A 20721-nucleotide genomic window follows, 5' to 3' on the forward strand; every position below is an offset into this window, starting at 1 on the left:
AATACATATACAATTGTATATACTATTGGACCTGTTTTTTTAAAGAACCCTTGCTAATACACTTGGAAATGATCAAATATTCAAGGTAACAAAACAGCAGATGAAAACTGTGGCTGTAACCAGTCCCCGCTCCCTTAGATTACCATTGGATTAATCTTCCGGTCCAACCCCACTTTCCCATCCCCCCCTTTTTTTGGCCATTCTCTGTTGGAGATGGAATGTGGTGTCAGCCAAACTCTCTGCTTGCAGGGATTAGACAAGAGATTTCAATGAGCAAAGAAAAGTTTTAGCTTATATAAGTTACCTCTGCCAGGGATGGGGTCGGGAAATAGAAGTATTTAAATGCCAATTTCACATACTTTGCATTATCCTGGATTATTTCACTATAAAAGGTATGGTGGACATTTATTTTTGGCAACCTGGCATCCACCCTCAACACCTCTGTTACTGAAATTCTCCTCCTCCACACCCTATCCATGTAGTTTGGGTGGGGCTGACTGGCTCTATGTGGGGCATGTGATTCAGGCTTAAAATGGAGCTTCACGTTCCCTGTCCTCAATGATACACTCCGCGACAGGCAAGTGACCCAACCAGAGATAAACAAACCTGGGACTTCTGCTGGGTCTGGAGACAGATGGAAAGAAATGGAGACTGCCTCTTTTTGCTCTGGTCTTGAAGATGTTTGCCTGGAGCTGTCAGCAGTCATTCTGCCACCACACGGGACCTACACGTGATTCACCCACTAAGCGAACGGGGGTGGGAGGACTTGAGGGAGGCAGGGAAAGGAAGCAAATCCAGACGACAGTTTTGAACACCGCAATAAGACCATATTATACCCATAGATAAGAACTTTTTCAGAGTCAAAAAGTGAGCCAATATCCATTTTTTTTTAACTTCAAGCCTAAATTGGATTTATTCCTAAATAAAAGATTTACAAACTATCACATGATCAACTTCACTAAATGTAGAAAAAGCAAAAGCATTTGACAAAATGTAATAACATCCTTTCACAATAAAAATTCTCAACAAACTCGGAATAGAAGGGAACTTCTTCACCCTGATAAAGCATGTAAAAAAACAACAACAACAACAACCCACAATTAACATACTTAATGACAAAAGACTGGAGGTTTTTCCCCTGAGACAACATAAGGATGCTTCCTCTCACTGTTTTTATTCAATATTTTATTGGAGGATCTAGCAAGGGCAATTAGGGTAAAAAATGAAATAAAAGGTATCCAGATTGGAAAAGAAGAAGCAAATCTATCTTCATCTGCAGACATGCTCTTACATATTTCAAAACAAATCAAAGCAAAAACCTAAGGAGTTCAATTAAAATTAGAATAAATAACTTCAGTAACGTTGCAGGATAGAAGGCCATATGTAGATATCAATTGTATTTCCATACATTTGCAATGAACTGAAAGTGAAATTAAGGGAACAGTTCCTTTTACAGTAAGATCGAAAAGAATGATAGTTAGGAATACACTCAATAGAAGAAGTATAAAATTTATACTCAAAAACAATATAACATTACTCAAAGAAATTAAAGACTGGAAGATCATTATTCCAAAACTGTTACCAGCCTGTTGTTTTCTCATATAGTGCAATGTCTTTCTATACTTCATCTATACTTAATTGACAGCAACTGTTTGCAAAATTCAATTTTTTTCAGCTCAACTAATGTCAAGCAATATGGATTTTTTCCAATGAGCATAGTTTTCTTGAAAAAATGTACATATATTTGGACCTAAAACAGCATAGCTCATGTTAACTTCATACTATAGTTTCTTCCTTTTTAATTTCACAACAACCACTTTAAAATCAAAGTTTCTAGACATGTTCTTATACCTTAAAGATCCAAACCAAAAAGTGACTACTTGTGAGTCACGCCTATGTCTAAAAAACACTGTAACTTCCCATACTCAGCAGCCTTGGGACATGTAACTCATCCAAACATATCACTAAAAATAACTGCACTCCATTAAAAAAGAAACATAAATTCTTTTTTTCTTTTCAAAGATCTTGTTTTTAAGTAATCTCTACCCCCAACATGGAGCATGAACTCACGAGCCCGAGATCAAGAGGCACATGCTCTGCTGACTCGACGCTTAAATTCTTAACAATATTTTAAAATTTACATGTAGTGAAATTTCTTTGGTTACCAGTTCTGAGTTTTGATAAATGCATAATCCTCTAACAACCACCATAACAAATACAGAAAAATTCCATTATCCTCCCCTCAAAACTCCCTTGTGCTCCCCCTCTGTAGTCAAACCCTCTCCCCACACTGTACCCCTGGCCAACCACTGTTGTGTTTTCATTTTAGTTGAAAATATTTTGCAATTTTTTTGAAGACTTCCTCTTTGACCCACAGATTACTCAGAAACATATTGTTTAATTTCCTAATATTTGGGGATTTCTCACATCTTTCTGTCATTGATTTCTAGTTTACTTCTGTTAAAGACAGGAGCATTCTTTCAATTGGGCAGGGTTTCTCGTATAGCCCAGAATATGGTCGATCTTAGTGAATGTTCCAGGTGCATTTGAAAAACATACAGTATTCAGCTGGTGTTCGAGGGATCACTCTGTAAATGTCAATTAGGTCCAGTTAGTTGATAGTATTCAGATCTTCTGTTATCTTTGGATGATTTACTGTCTACTTGTTCGATGGAGTACTGACAGGAAGAATGTTGAAGTTTCCAAGGATAATTGTGAATTTCTCCTTTCAGTTCTATCAGTTTTTGCTTCATAGATTTTGACGTTCTGTTTCTAGATATATATACATTTAGGATTCCTATATCTTTTTGATGAATTAACCCTTTTATAATTACACAGTGTCTTCATTCTCCCTTGAGATTTTCTATTCTGAAATCTACCTAATCTAATATTCATACAGCCAATTCAGCTTTTGATTAGTGTTTGCATGGTACCTTTTCCTATCTTTTTTTTTTTTTATAATGTTTTAAAAGACTTTAATTTTTTAGAGCAGTTTTAGGTTTAAAACAAAACTGAGAGGAAGATACAGGGATTACCTATATGCCCCTCACTCATACTTGCATAACCTTTCCCCTTATCAACATCACTCACCAGAATAGCTCATTTTTTTAATCATTTATATTGACACATTATAATCATCCAAAGTCCAGTTTATCTCAATGTTCACTCTTCCTGCTGTACACTTTATGGATTCAGACAAACGTATGATATGTATCCATCATTATTCATCTCCCACTACAACCCCTGCCCCTGCAGCACCACTCATCTTTTTATTGCCTCCATAGTTTTGTCTTTTCCAGAATGTCACATAATTGTAATCATTCAGTATGTAGCCTTTTCAAATTGGGTTCTTTCACTTAGTAATATGCATTTAAGATTCTTCCATGTCTTTTCATGGCTCGACAACTCACTTCTTTTAAGCACTGAACAAGATTCCCTTGTCTGGATGTACCAGTTTATCCATTCACCTACTGAAAGGCATCCTGTTGCTTCCAAATTTTGCTATTGCGAATAAAGCTGCTATAATGATCCTTGTGCAGGTTTTTGTGCGGACATGAGGTTTTGACTGCTTTGGGTAAAATTTAGCGACGGTTGAATCATATGGTAGGAGCAGGTTTAGTTTTGTAAGAAACCATCAAACTGTCTTCTAGAGTAGCTGGCTGTACCATTTTGTATTTTTTTGTTTTTGTTTTTTTTCTTTTTGTACCATTTTGTATTCTAAAGCAATTTATGAGAGCTCCTGCTATTTCACGTCCTTGCTAGCATTTGGTGGTGTCAGTGTTCCAGATTTTGGCCACTCTAATAGATGTGTAGTGGTACCCCATTGGTGCTTTAATTTGCCATTTCCATGATGACATATGACATGAAGCTACTTTTCACAAGCTCGTTTGCCATCCATATCTCTTCTTTGGTAGGGTGTCTGTAAGGTCTTTGGCTCATTTTTATGTTGGTTTTCTTAGTGCTGAGTCTTAAGAGTTTTTGTATATTTTGGATAATAGTCCATTTATCAGATGTCTTTCACAGGTATTTTCTCTCAGTCTGTGATGTTTCTTCTAAATTTTTTTTTTCAATGTTTCTTTATTTTTGAGAGGCAGAGAGAGACAGTGTGAGTAGGGAAGGGGCAGAGAGAGAGAGGGAGACACAGAATTCAAAGCAGGCTCCAGGCTCTGAGCTGTCAGCACAGAGCCTGACGCGGGGCTCAAACCCACAAACCGTGAGATCATGACCTGCGCTGAAGTCGGACGCCCAACCGACTGAGCCACCCAGGCGCCCCGTGTGATGTTTCTTCTAGTTTTCTTGATACTGTCTTTCACAGAGCAAAAGTTTTTAATTTTAATGAAGTCTTATTAAATTATTTTTTATTAATTATTTTTTCTTATTATTTCTTTCATGGATTGTATTTTGGGGGTTATATCTAAAAAGGCATAAAAATGCCAAGGTCATCGAGGTTTTCTCCTATGTTATCTTCCAGGAGTTTCAGTTTTGTGTTCTACATTTAAGTCTATGATCCATTTTGAGTTAATTTTGGTGAAGGCTGTAAGGTCTGTATCTAGATTAACTTTTTCTGCACGTGGATGTCCAGTTGGTCCAGCACAATTTGTTGAAGAGATTATCTCTGCTTCATTATATTGTCTCTCTTTCTTGGTCAAAAATCAGCTGATTGTATTTATGTGGGTCTGCTTCTGGGCCTTTTCCCCCCAATGATCTGTCTTTTCTTTCACCAATACCACACATTGTTGATTATATAGCTTTACAGTAAGTCTTTAAGTCAGGTAGCATCAGTCCTTCAACTTTGTTCTTCTCCTTCAAGATAGTGTTGGCTATTCTGGGTCTTTTGCTTCTCCAAATGACTTTTGGAATCAATTTGCTGACATCCATAAAATAACTTCTTGGGACTTTAGACTGGGATTGCATTGAATTTATAGATCAAGTTGGGAAAAACTCACAACTTGACAATATTGAGTCTTCCTACCCATGAACATGGACTATCTCTTCATTTATTTAGTTTTTCTTAGATTTCATTCGCCAGTTTTGTAGTTTTTCTTATACAGGTGTTATACATATTTTGTTAGGTTTATACCTAAGTATTTCATTTTGGGGGGTTTAAATGTAAATGGTACTGTGTTTGAAATTTCAAGTTCCACTTGTTTATTGTTGGTATATAGGAAGGCAATGAATATGGGCTTTTGCGCATGAACTTTGTATCCTGCGACCTTGCTAACATTTGTTATTAGTTCCACTTTTTTGGTTTGTTTCAGACTGTCTACATAAGTGATGTTACCTGTGAACAAAGACAGTTTTATGTCTTCCTTCCAAATCTGTACGCTTCTAATTTCTTTTTCTTGCCTTACAGGATAAGCAAGGGCTTCCAGTATGATGTTAAAAAGGAGTAGTAAGAGGAGACATCCTTGCTTTATACCTGATTCTAGCAGGAAAGTTTCTAGTTTCTCACAATAAAGTATGATGTTAGCTGTTGGTTTTTGTTTTTGTTTTAGTATTTATTTATTTTGGGGACAGCTCAAGAGGGGGAGGGCTAGAGAGAGAGGGAGACAGAAGATCAATCAGAAGCAGACTCTGCACTGGCAGGCTGACAGCAGTGAGACTGTTGTGGGGTTTGAACTCACGAACCGCAAGATCATGACCTGAGCCAAGTCGGACACTCAACTGAGTCACCCAGGTGCCCCTTAGCTGTGGATTTTTTAAAAATACTCTTTAAAACTTCTCTTCCATTCCTAGTTTACTGAGTTTTTATCATGAATGGTGATTTGCTTAATGGCTTTTCTGTCTACTGATATGACCGTGCGATTTTTCTTTTTTAGTCCGTTGATAGAATGGATTACATTGGTGAATTTTCAAATGTTGAACCAGCCTTGCACATTTGGGATAAATTCTAATTGGTCATGGTATACAATTCTTTTTATACACTTTAGGATTCAATTTGCTGATATTTTTTTGAGGATTTTTTGCATCTATGTTTGTATATCCTTTCATTTTTAATCTGTATCTTTATATTTAAAGATCTCAAAGGCAGCATATAGTTGGGTCTTGTTTTTCATTCTATCTGACAATCTGTGTCTTTTATCTGTTTAGATCACTTACAGTTAATAGATTATCAATATAGTTGGAACTAGGGACACTGCTTTATTAATTTTCTGTTTCCTGTTTTGTTTTTGGTTACTTTGTTCCTCCCTTTCCTGACCTTTGGATTATATGACTCCGTTTTATCCACATCTTCTGCTGTATCTCTTAGTATTTGTTCATTAGTTGCTCTATGGCTTAACAAATAGACATCTAACTTTTCAGCCTACTTAGAAATAATATTTTGCTATTTCAAGTAAAATATGCAAACCTAAACCCAAAGAACTCCTTTTAGCCTTCTCCTTTTCTATTATAGTTACCATATGTATTACATCTACATATAACAACCATCCCCCCATGAGGTTATAATTTTTGCTTCCAACAGTCATACACATATTAAAGAACTTAAAGACAAGAAAGAGTCTATTATGTTTATCTGGATATTTACCATTTTTGTCGCTTTTTTTTAATCCTGATGTTCTAAGTTTCCTGTGGTATCATTTCCCTTCAGCTTCAAGAACCGTTTTTAACATTTTAATTTTCCTTCATCTAAGGGTGTTTTTATTTTACCTTAACTCTTAAACTCTGCCTTCTAGCCTCCACATTTGCTGGTAAGAAACCCCAGACACTGAAACTGTTTCCCTATCGTACTGTGTCTTTCTATTCTTGATGCTTTTGAGGTTTTTTTGTTTTGTTTTGTTTTTTTGTCTGTTTTAGTTTTCAGCAGTTTCATCATATGTATGGTATATCTTTGAGCTGACATGGCTTGGAGTTTGGTGAGTATCTTGAATTTGTAAATTAGTAGCTTTTGCCCAATTTGAGAAGTTTTCAGTTATTATTTTTTCAAGACTGTTTTCTTCACCAATGTCTTACTCCTTACCCTTCTCCTTTCTCCAAAGTCTAAATGTTAGACCTTTTGTTCTTGTCTCCGAGGTCCCTGACTCTATGTGCTTTTTTTTTTTTTTGAGGTACAATTGACATTTAACATCAACAACAGGATTTATGTATATATTGCAAAATGATCACCACAATAAGTTTAGTTAACATCTATTGCCACGTTGAGTTACAAATTTTTTCTCTTCTAATGAGAACTCTTAAGATTTACTCTCTTAGCAACTTTCAAATATACAACATAGTATTATTAACCATAGTCACTGTGCTGTATGTTATATCCCCAGGACTTATTTGTAAGTAGAAGTTTGTATCCCTAAGGTTTTATTCATTTATTTCCCTTCATTTTTTTCCTTTGTTCTTTAGACTGGATAATTTCTATTGACTGATGTTCAAGTTCACTGATTCTTTCCTGTGTCATCTATATTTTACTGAGCCCATCTACTGAGTGATTTTTTTTTTAATATTGATATCATACTTTTTTAGTTCTAAAATCTCCATTTAGTCCTTTTTAGTAGTTTCTATTTCTCTGCTAAGAATCTATATCTTTCCATTTGTTTCAAGAGTGTTCATCTTTACCATGGTGGTTGTTAACGTTTTGTCTTCTCTCCCAGTCGGCTTGCTATAATTTACTTTTCAGAGTTCTCAGGCACTTGAGTAGTTTGTTCAGGTTTTAGTCTCAGTGGGAGAGAGACTACAGTGAACTTACTCCATCTTGGCCCAATAACAATACTCTTAAATAGAACTAGTAAGACACCCACTAAGTGAAATGTTAACCTCATGCTAGGGTACATCACTCTGCCTATAAACCCATCGTAGTTTCTTCAGAACTTTTGCCAATTAAATATTATGGGAAACCAGAAGTTTACAATCTTATTGTTTAACAGAAAATAAAAACAAGATTAAAAAAAACCCACATTAACACACTGTAAATTTTTAAAAATCCATAATGAAATACTGCTGTTTAGAAATGCAGAAAAACACAAGAAGGGGCTATTTAAATCTCTTATAGAAAATTAAGCCAAAAGCAAAGAAAAAAATGAAGAAAAGGTGCTTCTTCATCAAACATAAGAGGAAAAACTAGTGACCATAATCAAGTGGGAACAGAGAGAAGAAGGAAAAGGGCTGAATTCGTCTCTAACTTCTTTTGACTTTCATTTCCTTTTCCACAGAATTATAGCATGAGTTTAATAGTCTCTTCCAGTTTTCAAAACCAGTAAACCTCTATCTTGATTCAAAGTAAGAGGAAACTTAATTCTTTCGCAGCATCTATTTCAAGAGAAATTAACTAGTGTCAAGAAAGATTAAATTTCGGGGCGCCTGGATGGCGCAGTCGGTTAAGCGTCCGACTTCAGCCAGGTCACGATCTCGCGGTCCGTGAGTTCGAGCCCCGCGTCAGGCTCTGGGCTGATGGCTCGGAGCCTGGAGCCTGTTTCCGATTCTGTGTCTCCCTCTCTCTCTGCCCCTCCCCCGTTCATGCTCTGTCTCTCTCTGTCCCAAAAATAAATAAAAAACGTTGAAAAAAAAAAAAAAAGATTAAATTTCTTCACAGAATTAACAACCTTTCTGAAGTGGTGAGTCAAGACTTAATTTGTTCACCATAAATTAATGGTTGCTGTGTTCATAACTCATATATATTACATGATGGTCATAATATATCATGTTATAGATATTTTACAGATACATTAATGGTGTGAAAATCTACCATTTCTAAATTGAAGCAAAGCAGTTACTCAGTCCTGACCGCCACAGTCTTGGTGTTTTCCGTGTCCAGCTATGGGTGCTCAGCCATATTCTACCTCATCAAAACCCTTGCCCATAGCTCAGCCTCCCCAGAGGAGCTCCAGACAGGACAGTGGATAACAAGGCTGTGGGTTCTTCTGCCAGGTCAGTCACAAGACTTTTGCTGCAGCTGGGAAGGAGGAAGGAGGAGACATCCCTAATAGTAACAGATAATAACCAAGCACTAGCTAAATTACAGGCTTCTTAATTTACCATTAATTAATTCACAAAGCATTTTTTGAGCAGTTATAATTTGCCAGGCTTGGAGATTAAGAGAAAAGATGATCCCAGGCTTCAAAGAGTGACAGCCTACTGGGGAGTAAGGCATGCAGATGGTGGGGAGACTATAATTACAATATATTAAATCAAATTCTCTTTAGAACCTTCTGTTGGAGCCTGCTGTAAGTTACCTCTGTCTGTGCTTTGGGCTATCAAACTGGACATTTGTTATATTTATTTGTTCTGGGCAATGCTTCTCATATGTTCCACCATCACCTTACTCAAGAAAATAGGAAATGTTGGTTGTTCAAGTTCAGACTCATAACATCTAGATGTGTCATCCTGAGCATGTCACTTAATTCCTCTGGGCATTACTTTCCAATTTACAAACAGACAGACGGATGAAACTGAGTATCTAAGGTTTAACACATCATCTTCCTTCTGATTATAATGTCACTCTTAACAAACCCAGCAACCTCTCACTACCCCAGCTCCAAACCTGAGGGTCACTTTCTGCCCCATCCCTCCAGGTCAGTCACTAAGTCTTGCCCAATCACACTCTTCTCCACTCTTGCCTTCAGTGTTACACCATGCCCATGTTGAGGCGTATGGTGTAAAATCATGGGAAGGACAAAAGCCAGGCAGACCTGGCTCAAGGTTTATTTGTTGTGTGATTCGAAGTCAATTATTTATCTTACGAGCCTTGGTTTATTCATCTGTGAAATGGAGGATACTGCCTCCCTCCTCCCCTTCCATCATCATTGTGTTCCTGTTATTTCAGTGTTTTCTCCTCCCTTATCATGTTTTAGCCAGCTGAATCTTCCTTATGTACTGTTTTTACCTGTTCTTTCTTCCTATTCAGAAATCCCAAGTGACTCCTCACCAATTCAAAACTCTCAGGCTTGGCTTGGTAATCTAATCCTATCCCATGGGGCGTCTGGGTGGCTCACTCAGTTAAGCATCCAACTTTGGCTCAGGTCATGATCTCACAGTTTGTGAGTTTGAGCCCCACATCAGGCTTGGTGCTGACGGCTCAGAGCCTGGAGCCTGCTTCATATTCTGTGTCTCCCTCTCTCTGCCCCTCCCCTGCTCACACTGTGTTTCTCGCTCTCTCTCTCAAAAAAACAAATAAACATTAAAAAAAGCAAAAAGATATTTGTGATGTCAACCTGGATGACCAAAGACTTTAACATTCCAGCCTGTCAGGGATGCCCCAAATTTGCCTTTAAAATTCCAAGACTCCAGAGGATGATAGGTAAGAGCTAACCCCCTACACCTAGGGACCAGCTACATGCAGTGTAGCTCTTCTGAGCTTTGTCAAGCCATAGCCTTGAAGCAACCATGTAAAGGCTTAAGGGACAAAATTATGAATTTAGCCGAATTTAGAAAGGCACTTTTCATAGTTAAGAAGGACAGCCACAAGCCTATTATCTCCTTGAGAACAGGGATCATGTCTTACTCAAAACAGTATCCCTAATATCCACACAGGGTATAGTAAGAGTTGATGCTAGTGTTCCATCCATTCTCAGTGAATGAATGACTGACGGGGAGCTATTAGACTGTGTTAAAAGTAGACTGTTGAAACCTTTCCTCTGGTATTTAAAAATCAAGACAGAGCCATCCTTGTCTTGGACTATACAGGAACAATTCTACCTAAAGGAGTAGATTCTCAAGCAAATGATATTTTGCTTCCTTTGATGTAACACGAATACTGAGAAAGGTCAGCCCTCTCTCTGGCTAACTCTAAGTTACCCACTTTTCCATCTCTTCTGCTACTGTCACACCCTCCACCAGCCAACTTGAAAATGGATCCAGGGAGAGAAATGCCCAAGCATCACAGTATTTTTTGGACCTCCCTTAGGAGGAGGAGGTAACTCTTACCTGTTCCAAATCTATTCCTAATGGAGTTTAACTGGGCTTTTGCTCAATTCTAAACAATATGAAAGTAATAGTAACAGGAAATGGTAAAGATTGAACACTGAGAGCACAGTCTGAGAACAATGGTCCTCAGGCCTCCTGTCCACAGACCACATCAATGACCTGAGACCATGGTCACTCCTAACATCTCCAACCACATCACACATCAGAATTAATGGAAAGACTGGTGCTGCTTTTGAGGGAGTGCCAATAAGGCAATGGTCTAATATCTCTTATGTTCCTTAACAAATTATTAATTTTTGCTAGAGGCAACATTACAGGGGTACACAGAATTATGTGATCTGTAATCAGCATTCATTCAAAACAATGACTGTCATAGGACTACAGAGTCAATTCCAAGATTCTGATGGCTCATTGGAGTATTTTCTTTTATAGATTATATCACTCCAACTTCCAAAAGGAGGATTTAAAAAACTCAGGTTAGGGGCACCTAGGTGGCTCAGGTGGTTAAGCGTCTGATTCTTGATAGCCACTCAGGTCATGATCTCACTCACGGTTTGTGGGTTCGAGCACAGGCCTATCAACACAGAGCCTGCTTGGGATTCTCTCTCCCCTTCTCTCTCTGCCCCTCCCCCGCTCATGCTTATTCTCACTCTCAAAATAAATAAACATAAAAAAAAGAATTCAGGATACATACACTTTCAGAACCAATGAGGAGACTCAATTTGCATACAGACAAAACCAACAACTGAATTTTTCTGGCATCATTAATCAAAACAGTTGTCCAATTAATCTAACAGTAAGTGAACTATGTACTAGACAGGTTCATATATGTTATCCATTTCATCTTTGTAAAAAACCTAGTATGGCTATTATTCTTGCTGTCATCTTAAAACTGAGGCTCAGGGAGATTAAGTAACTTGCTCAAGGTGTCAGCATTAGTAAGTAGCAGAGCAGAACTTTCAACTCAGGGCTTACAGACTTCAACCATTTTCATTTAAAGCATTTGAATATACTGGCCCATGGCCCTGTCACTGAAATCATGAATAAAGAGTTGAACATTGGATATGGCAAAGAATGTAAACAATGAAGGTGACCCTTAACTCACATCATACACAAAAATTAGTTTATTTATTTATTATTATGTTTTATTTTATATTTGAGAGAGAGAGAGAGAGAGAGAGAGAGAGAGAAAGAGCACGAGCAGGGGAGGGGCACAGAGAGGGAGACACAGAATCTGAAGTAGGCTCCAGGCTCCGAGCTGTCAGCACAGAGCCCGATGCAGGGATCGAACTCACGAGCAGTGAGATCATGACCTGAGCTGAAGTCAGACGTTTAACCGACTGAGCCACCCAGGCTCAATTAGTTTAAAATGGACCACAGACCTAAATGTAGGAGCTCAAACTAAAAACTCAGGAAAAAAACAGGAGTAAATCTTTATGACTTTGTGTTAAGTTAGACAATAGTTTCTTAAGAATGAAACTAAAAGCACAAGCGATAAAAGAAAAAAAAAATCAATAAACTGGACACCAAAATTAAAAACTTCTGTGCTACAAATGAGACCATCAAAAAAGTAAAAGGTAATCTACAGAACAGGAACAATATTTGCAAATCATATATTAGATAAGGAACCTGTATGCAGAATAAAGAATTATAATTCCATAATGAAAAAAGAGCTCAAACAACAAGTGGGCAAAGGCTGTAAATGGACATTTCTCCTAAGATACACGAATGGTTCATAAGCACATGAAAAGATGACCAATATCATCAGTCATTAGAGAAATATAAATCAAAACCACAAGGAGATAACACTTCACACTCACTGGAATGGATGTAAGAAAAAAGACAGGTAATAATGAGTGTTGGTGAGAATGTGAAGAAATTCGTTCATTACTGATAAGATTGTAACATGGTGCAGCCAGTTTGGAAAAGTTTGGTTGTGTGGTATTTTTGTTGTTGTTGTCATTGTTTAAGTTTATTTAAGTAATCTCTACACCCAACATGGGGCTTGAACTCACAACCCTGAGGTCAAGATCTGAGCTGAGATCAAGAGCCGGATGCTTAACTGACCAAGCCACCCAGGTGTCCCAATTCCCCCCAAACTGTTAAACAAAAAGAGTTATCATACTACCCAATAATTCCCCTCCTAGGTTTATATTCAAGAGAAATGAAAACATGTCCACACAAAAACCCGACACAAATATTCACAGCACCATTACTCATAATAACCAAAAAAATGGAGCAACTCAAATTTCCAATTGATGAATGGATACACAAAATATGGTATATCCATACAACGGAGTATTATTTGCAATAAAAATAAATGAAGTACTGATAGATGCTATACATTCACGAACCCCAAAAAATATTATGCTAGGTAAAAGAAGCCAGTCACAAAAGAACACATAATGTATGATCCCCTTTATATGAAATGTCTAGAATAGGCAAGTTTACACAGACAGAAGATTAGTGGTTGTCAAGGGTAGGGTGGGGTGGGGTGGGAGTGAATGCTAACTGGGTTTCGTTTGGGGATAATGCAAATATTTTTAAATTGTGGCGATAACTGCACACTAAAAACTACTAACCAGTATACTTTAAATGGTGAAATTTATGATGGGTGAATTATTATCTCAATAAAGATGTTAAAACAACAACAAAAAATGCTGATCAGTGGTTATGAGACCATGAGAATCTTGCTCTGGATCACTCACATTCCAGATGTCCTTTTTACACAGCACAAACGTATACGGGCAAGAGTCACCTTCCTAAACCTGCGTTGGGGGGCAGTAAGCAAAATTATCGCACCTCCCCAGACAACCATCTGGTCAGCATGATGCAAGCTTTTGTTATTTCTGGAATGCAGTACTGCAATGTGTTGTGCCCTAACCTGCTGGCCAGGCCCACGAAGCCTGCAGCTGGATAGAGCTCAGGGCAGCAGCCCTCCCGCTTGCTGAACGGGCAGGAAAGGGACCTAAAATGGCAAAGTAGAAAGCTCACAGCACAGTTCAGAAAACTTCCTTATGACAAAACATAGGCACAACACTGAGCAAAGTCTTCCTCACTCCTGAACTCCTCCCTTCCTCCTACCCCCAAATGGAGTCTGCTATTGTAGGTCAACATATTTTAAATATAGGTGCATTATGAATCAGCTAGAATTATATAATGATCAAGCAGGAAGGACCTTTCAAGGTATTATGTAATGGAGCAATGACTCCGGAGCCACTTACTAACTGTGTGACCTTGGGCCAGTTCCTTGACCTTTCTGTGTCTCAATATCTTCATCTGGAAAATGGATGTGAAGATTAAATGAGTTAATACTCGTAAAATGTTTAGAATAGTGCCTAGAACGTCGCAAAATCTTTTACTATTTTTATAATTATTGACTGGTAAATCTCATCATTTTTATGGAGGAAGACGTTAAGCTCAGAATGGTAAAGTGAGTCTGAAGCTTGCAGCGGCAGAGCTGGTATCAGATTTTAGGTCTCTTTAATGCCTCAACTATGGTTCTACTATTAATTTACAACCGAGCAGGTATAATATTCCTTGACCAACTTTTAGGGCTTGAAAGATATGAATAACAAACATACAATGCTTAGCTCTACATTTCACACAATATAGGGATTTGTGAAATGTTTGATCCATATTTCCTTTTCATTCCAGGTTTAATCCTCTAATGTCTAAAGAGAAGGTGTAGGGGCGCCTGGGTGGCGCAGTCGGTTAAGCGTCCGACTTCAGCCAGGTCACGATCTCGCGGTCCGTGAGTTCGAGCCCCGCGTCAGGCTCTGGGCTGATGGCTCGGAGCCTGGAGCCTGTTTCCGATTCTGTGTCTCCCTCTCTCTCTGCCCCTCCCCCGTTCATGCTCTGTCTCTCTCTGTCCCAAAAATAAATAAAAAACATTAAAAAAAAAATTTAAAAAAAAAAAAAAAAAAAAAAAAAAAAAAAAAAAATAAAGAGAAGGTGTGATGCTAAATTCCAGAATGTCTAGTGTTCTGATGTTTAAAAAGTGGGATGGCTCAGGGCTGTTAAAATACACGTAAGTTTTCTCTCTCTCTTTTTTCATTTTCCTTTTAAGGAGCACAGGGTACCTGCATGTGCCTAGTGTATCAGGAAAAGAGACTGTTTCTATTTCTCTATTTTAGTACTATACTCATGCAAGCAATTTAAATGCTATTCTCTGGGTTTGATGATGTTTCCAACTTTCAGTAAATGATACCTACCGGTTGATTAAAGAGGCAAGAGAAACTCACAAAATAACTACAGTATATGGCAAAGTACAATAAATGCCAACAAAGTAAGTGTTTAAACACTCTCATCATTTCTCTCTCTTTCGTATACTCCTACCGCCCCATGGTGTTTACACCAGCATAAGAGATAGGCAGGGGCCTTTCGAGCTTCTTATCCACCCCTGCAGCCTTGTTGGAGCCTCACACTAAGCTCTGCAGCCTTTCAGGTCTTCTTTCCTTTCCTCACTCACTCGCCTCTGTCCTGCTTTACGGCCTTCATACCGACATTCCCCGTAGCTAAAAAGTTCTTCCTCACAGCCTCCAAATGCACCTCTGCCTTGGCCTCGCCAACTAGCTAGCTTCTATTTATCCTTCAGGTTCTGCTTAAATCTTTTCTTCAGAGAAGCCTCCCCCCGTGACCCAAACTAGCTTCTCTTCTTCCCTTCTCCCCAACTCACACACACTTGGAACACGCTTCTAAGTACTTCCAATAAACGTCTTTCTCCCCCATCAGACTGTAAGCTCAAGAAAGGCAGGGACTGTGTCTGTCTTGTTCAGTGTTGCTTGCCCTGTGCCTAACATAATAGTGCCCAGCACACAGTAGATGGCAAATGAAATTAACAATATCCTCCAAGCATTAAAAGGATCAGCTAACAAACTGATTTCCTAACTTCTCTACTCAGATTTGACAAAAGGCTTCCCATATCAAGCCGTGGGCATGACAAAATTACACAAACAGATACGACCATTTAGAGAAAAATTCACAACGGAGAAAAACTGTGGCTGGGATATCTATTTTAATGTTTATCTATTTTTGAGAGAGATAGAGAGAGACAGCGTGCGAGCGAGGGAGGGGCAAAGAGAGAGGGGGACACAGAATCTGAAGCAGGCTCCAGGCTCTGGGCTGTCAGCACAGAGCCTGACGGGGGCTCGAACTCATGACCGTGAGATCATGACCTGAGCCAAAGTCGGAGGCTCAACCGACTGACCATCCAGGTGCCCCTGGGATATCTATTTTAAAATTACTGTGTGCAGGGGCGCCTGGGTGGCTCAGTCGGTTAAGCGTCCGACTTCAGCTCAGGTCACGATCTCACGGTCCGTGAGTTCGAGCCCCGCGTCGGGCTCTGGGCTGATGGCTCAGAGCCTGGAGCCTGGTTCCGATTCTGTGTCTCCCTCTCTCTCTGCCCCTCCCCCGTTCATGCTCTGTCTCTCTCTGTCTCAAAAATAAATAAACGTTAAAAAAAAAAATTAAAAAAAAAAATTACTGTGTGCAAAACCCTAAGGAAAAACATTACTTTTTAAAAAAAGTTTATTTATTTTGAGAGAGAAAGAGAGAAAGAGCACAGGGGAGGGGCAGAGAGGGAGGAGAGAATCCCAAGCAGGCTCCATGTTGTTAGTGAGAGCCTGATGTGGGGCTTGAACCCACAAACGTGAGATCATGACCTGAGCTGAAAGCAAGAGTCGGATGTTGGGGTGCCTGGGTGGCTCAGTTGGTTGAGCATCCAACTTCAGCTCAGGTCATGATCTCAGGTTCGTGGGTTCAAGCCCCATATCGGGCCCTCTGCTGACCGCTTAGAGCCTGGAGCCTGCTTTGGATTCTGTGTCTTCCTCTCTCTCTCTGCCCCTCTCCTGCCTGTCCTCTGTCTCTCAAAAAACAAAATGTTAAAAAAAATAAATAAAAGAGTTGGACGCTTAACCGACTGAGTCACCCAGGCAATCCGAAAACATGTTACTTTTAGGGGCGCTTGGTGGCTCAGTCGGTTAAGCGTCTGATTTCAGTTCAGGTCACAATCTCACGGTACGTGAGTTCAAGCCCCACGTTGGGCTCTGTGCTGACAGCTCACAGCCTGGAGCCTGCTTTGGATTCTGTATCTCTCTCTCTCTCTGCCCCTCCCTTGCTTATGCTCTGTTTCTGTCTCTCAAAAATAAACATAAGAAAAAAATTTTTTTAATGTAACTTTTAAAAACAAGCATCAGAAGAAGAAAAAGTAGTAATGTCTTCATCAAAGCTTGTCATTAACAGTCACACTATGTTCTTTTGGGAGACTATCTCACATAGGAGGGTGGAAGAAACGAGAATGCATTTGTTCCTCCTAGGCTATACCATTTCGTTCCAAAGTAAATTTATCTCCTGATGAAAGACAGTGTGCTAAAAAATAATTCTAAGTATATCCAGTAAAAGTACCCGGTGGTGTGATGGGCTTCTATGAACACTATGCCCACAATGAGGTGGCATGTGGGTCAAGGGAACAAGCAGCATGATATGAGGACAGCTGCCTCTGGCAATGGCTCCAGGCTCCCGTTTTTAGGGCTTCCACCCTGGCACCAATCGCAGAATTAACTTCTCTTACTTGGGGCAGAAAAAAGGAGACTCTTTTCCAACTAGACAGATGGTACAGGCATCACATGATAAAGATTCCAAAAGATCCTTCTAGAGAAATTTTGCTGTATTGAAGAATACATAACAACAGTCAGGGGGAAAAAAACCAACCAGGAAGCAGGTACTATACACACAGACTAAACTTTCTATATAAAGGAGGATGAGAGTAAGAAAAGTGAGGAAAAAAAAAAAAAAAGGCAGGGGAGGGGGATGGAAAAAAAGAAGGAAGAGTGTTCAGGATGAAAGAAAAAAGTTAAAAAGCATGTGTAATGGAAAGGGGTGAAAGACCAGGCACTAAATTTTACTCAAGGGGTTAAGATCCATATATCTCAGAACTTGGAGATACCTGAAAGACAAATTACCTGATCAAGCATGCTCCCTTTAGATTAGTAGAGTGTTAATGAGCCTTGGACATTCACCAAAGCCCAGCCACGAGTTACCCACATCTAATTGAACCATTTGACATCAAAGAAAGTCCTCAAAAGCCAAGGCCAGGTCTTCTAGTATATGTGCTGCCGAAGCGAGCACTAGGCCAGGTCTTCTAAAACACCTTTCTTCACTCAGTCTTTACTAATGAATATCAGAAAAATAAACAACTCACCTCTAACCACAGTCTGCAAAAGGAAGAGATTCTGGGTACAGCCAACAGGTGCACTTTTGGCTGTGCTGTGTAACCTCATCAAAGTCAATATGCCAACTGATCCTCACAGACACACATGAGTCCTTAAACTACCCTAGAGCATCACCACACTAAAACATTTAAAAAACTGTCCAGTCCTGGGGCGCCTGGGTGGCTCAGTCGGTTGAGCGGCCAACTTCGGTTCAGGTCATGATCTCACAGTTCATTAGTTGGAGACTGCATCCGGCTCTGTGCTGACAGCTCAGAGCCTGGAGCCTGTTTCAGATTCTGTGTCTCCCTCTCTCTCTCTGCCCCTCCCCTGCTTGAGCTCTCTCTCTCTCTCTCAAAAATAAATAAACATTAATGAAATTTTTTTTAACTGTCCTGTTCTATCAAAGGATGGGAAAATATATCTCTCCCACTATAAGAGATACTGGGAATACCTCTGGTTTCAAATACACTGCTATTAAAAGTGCCCAGCTCTTTTTCCATAATAAAGTTTAATTCCAAAATGGTGCCTAACACAGTTGCTAGCATGCAGAAGGCTTTTACTAAATACTGGTTGCAAAAACGAAAATATGCTTGTTCTGAATCATATTCACGGTTGGAGAATAGTTACGACCTTACAAGATATGAAGGAAGGTACTTCCACACATTGGAAAGGGGGCAGAGTATATTTTTAAGCCATTCTGCTCAGCAGTGCAACAAAACAGTTGCTACCGTTTCATTTTGTGGGAATTTCTGGGTCTGTAAAACAAAAAGAACGCTCAAGTGAGAAAAGCAAAAACCGTGTACATACTTTGGAGCTTTGAACTATTGAGATGGAATTCTGGTATCTTGGTCCGCACGCAGATGACTCCGAAAGTGACAAAGGGAAAGTGTTTGCACTGGGGACTTTGTTTGAAAAAGGACCTTTCACCTCTGGAATTCCAAGTCACCTCTAGCATTCATAGGAAACCTTCCAACCTCTCTGCTGGGCGGGCGAGACCAGCTCCTTCGCCAGAATTCGATAGGCTCCTAGAAGACCCCCACTGCGGGAGTCAGCGCCTCCTTCCCGCTGACGCCGAGGGCATCGAGCCTTTCCAGTCACCCCAAACCTCTGTATTTTGTAGCTTTCCTTGAAGCGAAAGGGCAGTTATGGGCCTCACCCAGCCCCAGCAGAGGACTGTGTCCTTACAGCATGGGTGACACGGCCCCGTGAGAACGGCTTTGGGCAAGTATCCCCGACCCGTGCAGGCCTCTCCGGTTTCACTAGGGGCCGTGACCCCGACCCCCGGGGACGCGCGTCCGACGCCGCCCTCCCGCCGCTCAAACAAAGGACCCGGCGCCTGGCGCGCCCCCCACTCACCGCTCAGATAGTTGGTCCACTTGTACAGCACCCCCTCCATGTCGCCCGCGGCCCCTTGGCCCCCGCCGCGCCGGGGCCGTTTCCCTTCGCCCGCCGGCCCCCTCACTGCCCCAGGCCCCAGGAGGCGAGGAGCACCGGCAGCAGGGCCATCGCCCAGAGCTGCCGAGCCGCCGACTCCCGGCGCCCGGGCCCGGTGCGGGGACACCCGGCCAGCCTCACATCCTCGGCCCGGGGGCGGGGTCACTGCGGCGGCCTGGGCACGTGAGGACGCGGCCGGCCAGGGCCCCCGTGCGGTGGAGCGGCGCGCTGTTCACAGGGAGGCGAAGGCCCTGGGTGGGCCCGAGTGGTGGCTGCAGCCTCCAAGGGGCCACTGTAGCGAGGGAACCGGTGGCTGGCGGTACCACAGCGCGCTACCTGAATCCTCGACGCGCCGGGCCCGGGGCCCGCTCGCGCATGCCTAGTGCGCCGCTCGCGCGCACGTTCCCAAGGTCCACTCCGGGGTTTGGCTGCGACTGCGGCGGCGGCGGGGTGACGTAGCGGCAATTGCAGGCAGGGAAATTGAGTCCTGGGAAGCGGGCTTGAGAGTAGGTGATGCGTCAGAGTGGAGAAGGGCGACCTAGGAGACACAGTCCAGACTGTTAATGGTACCGTAGGTGGGGCCGGACCCACCTCTGGATGTTTGAGGGTCAGTGTGGCCCCTTAGGGTGCCTCCTGTGTTATAGCCCCCAGGGTCCAAATCTTGTTTCAAGGCTAATTGATGCCAGAAAATCGAGGCAGCTAGCAATAGAGTGTACGGTGTTGACGGGAATTTCACGATAGAATACAGTGTGGCTAGTAAACATGTTTAAACTCTAAGGCCTAGCTATTGGAAGTGCGGTCCACGGACAGCAGAATTAGCATCACCTAGGAGCTAGTCAAAATTGCAGGAACTCACGGCGAGCCCAGGCCTCCTGAATTGAAATCTGCATTTTAACAGATACTCTAGAGGATTCCTAAGCATATTAAAATGTGAGAAAGTACTGTGCGAAGGATGTTTGACCAGGGAAAATGTTAGCGATAGATTAAGTGGAAAGAGCATGTTATGAAAGAAAGTGTACAATCTGATCTAATTTCTTTTAAGCCTATGTCACAGAAGCATGAACCAAAATGTTAAGATGATTATTTGTAGATGGTGGCGCTATAGGCGATCTCTTTTTCTCTTTTTCTTTGGCATAAGATTGCCAGATTTAGCAAAAATACAGAACAACGGATTCGTTGTTTATCTGAAATTCATGTTTAATTCGGCTCTTTTATTTTAACTGGA

The 20721-nt window shown here is 40.8% G+C and overlaps 1 protein-coding gene across 7 annotated transcripts in view; it reads right to left on the reverse strand.

Annotated features, from left to right (window-relative positions):
• Positions 1-19879, reverse strand: part of PLEKHA8 (pleckstrin homology domain containing A8) — a 94214-nt gene extending 74335 nt beyond the window's left edge. For 6 of the 7 annotated variants that reach the window (XR_009260363.1, XR_009260364.1, XM_058724716.1 and 3 more), the window contains exon 1: positions 19419-19878. Coding sequence is in view for 5 of the 7 variants with exons in the window: in XM_058724716.1 (XP_058580699.1) it covers positions 19419-19458 (40 nt within the window). In the remaining 2 variants the exon portion in view is untranslated. Of the gene's footprint in view, positions 1-19418 lie in introns of all 7 variants that reach the window. The other variant, XM_058724714.1, reaches the window with a different exon arrangement.
• Between the last annotated feature and the right edge of the window lie 842 nt (positions 19880-20721).

Source organism: Neofelis nebulosa, chromosome 4 (assembly GCF_028018385.1).
Source record: "Neofelis nebulosa isolate mNeoNeb1 chromosome 4, mNeoNeb1.pri, whole genome shotgun sequence".
NCBI lineage: Eukaryota > Metazoa > Chordata > Mammalia > Carnivora > Felidae > Neofelis > Neofelis nebulosa.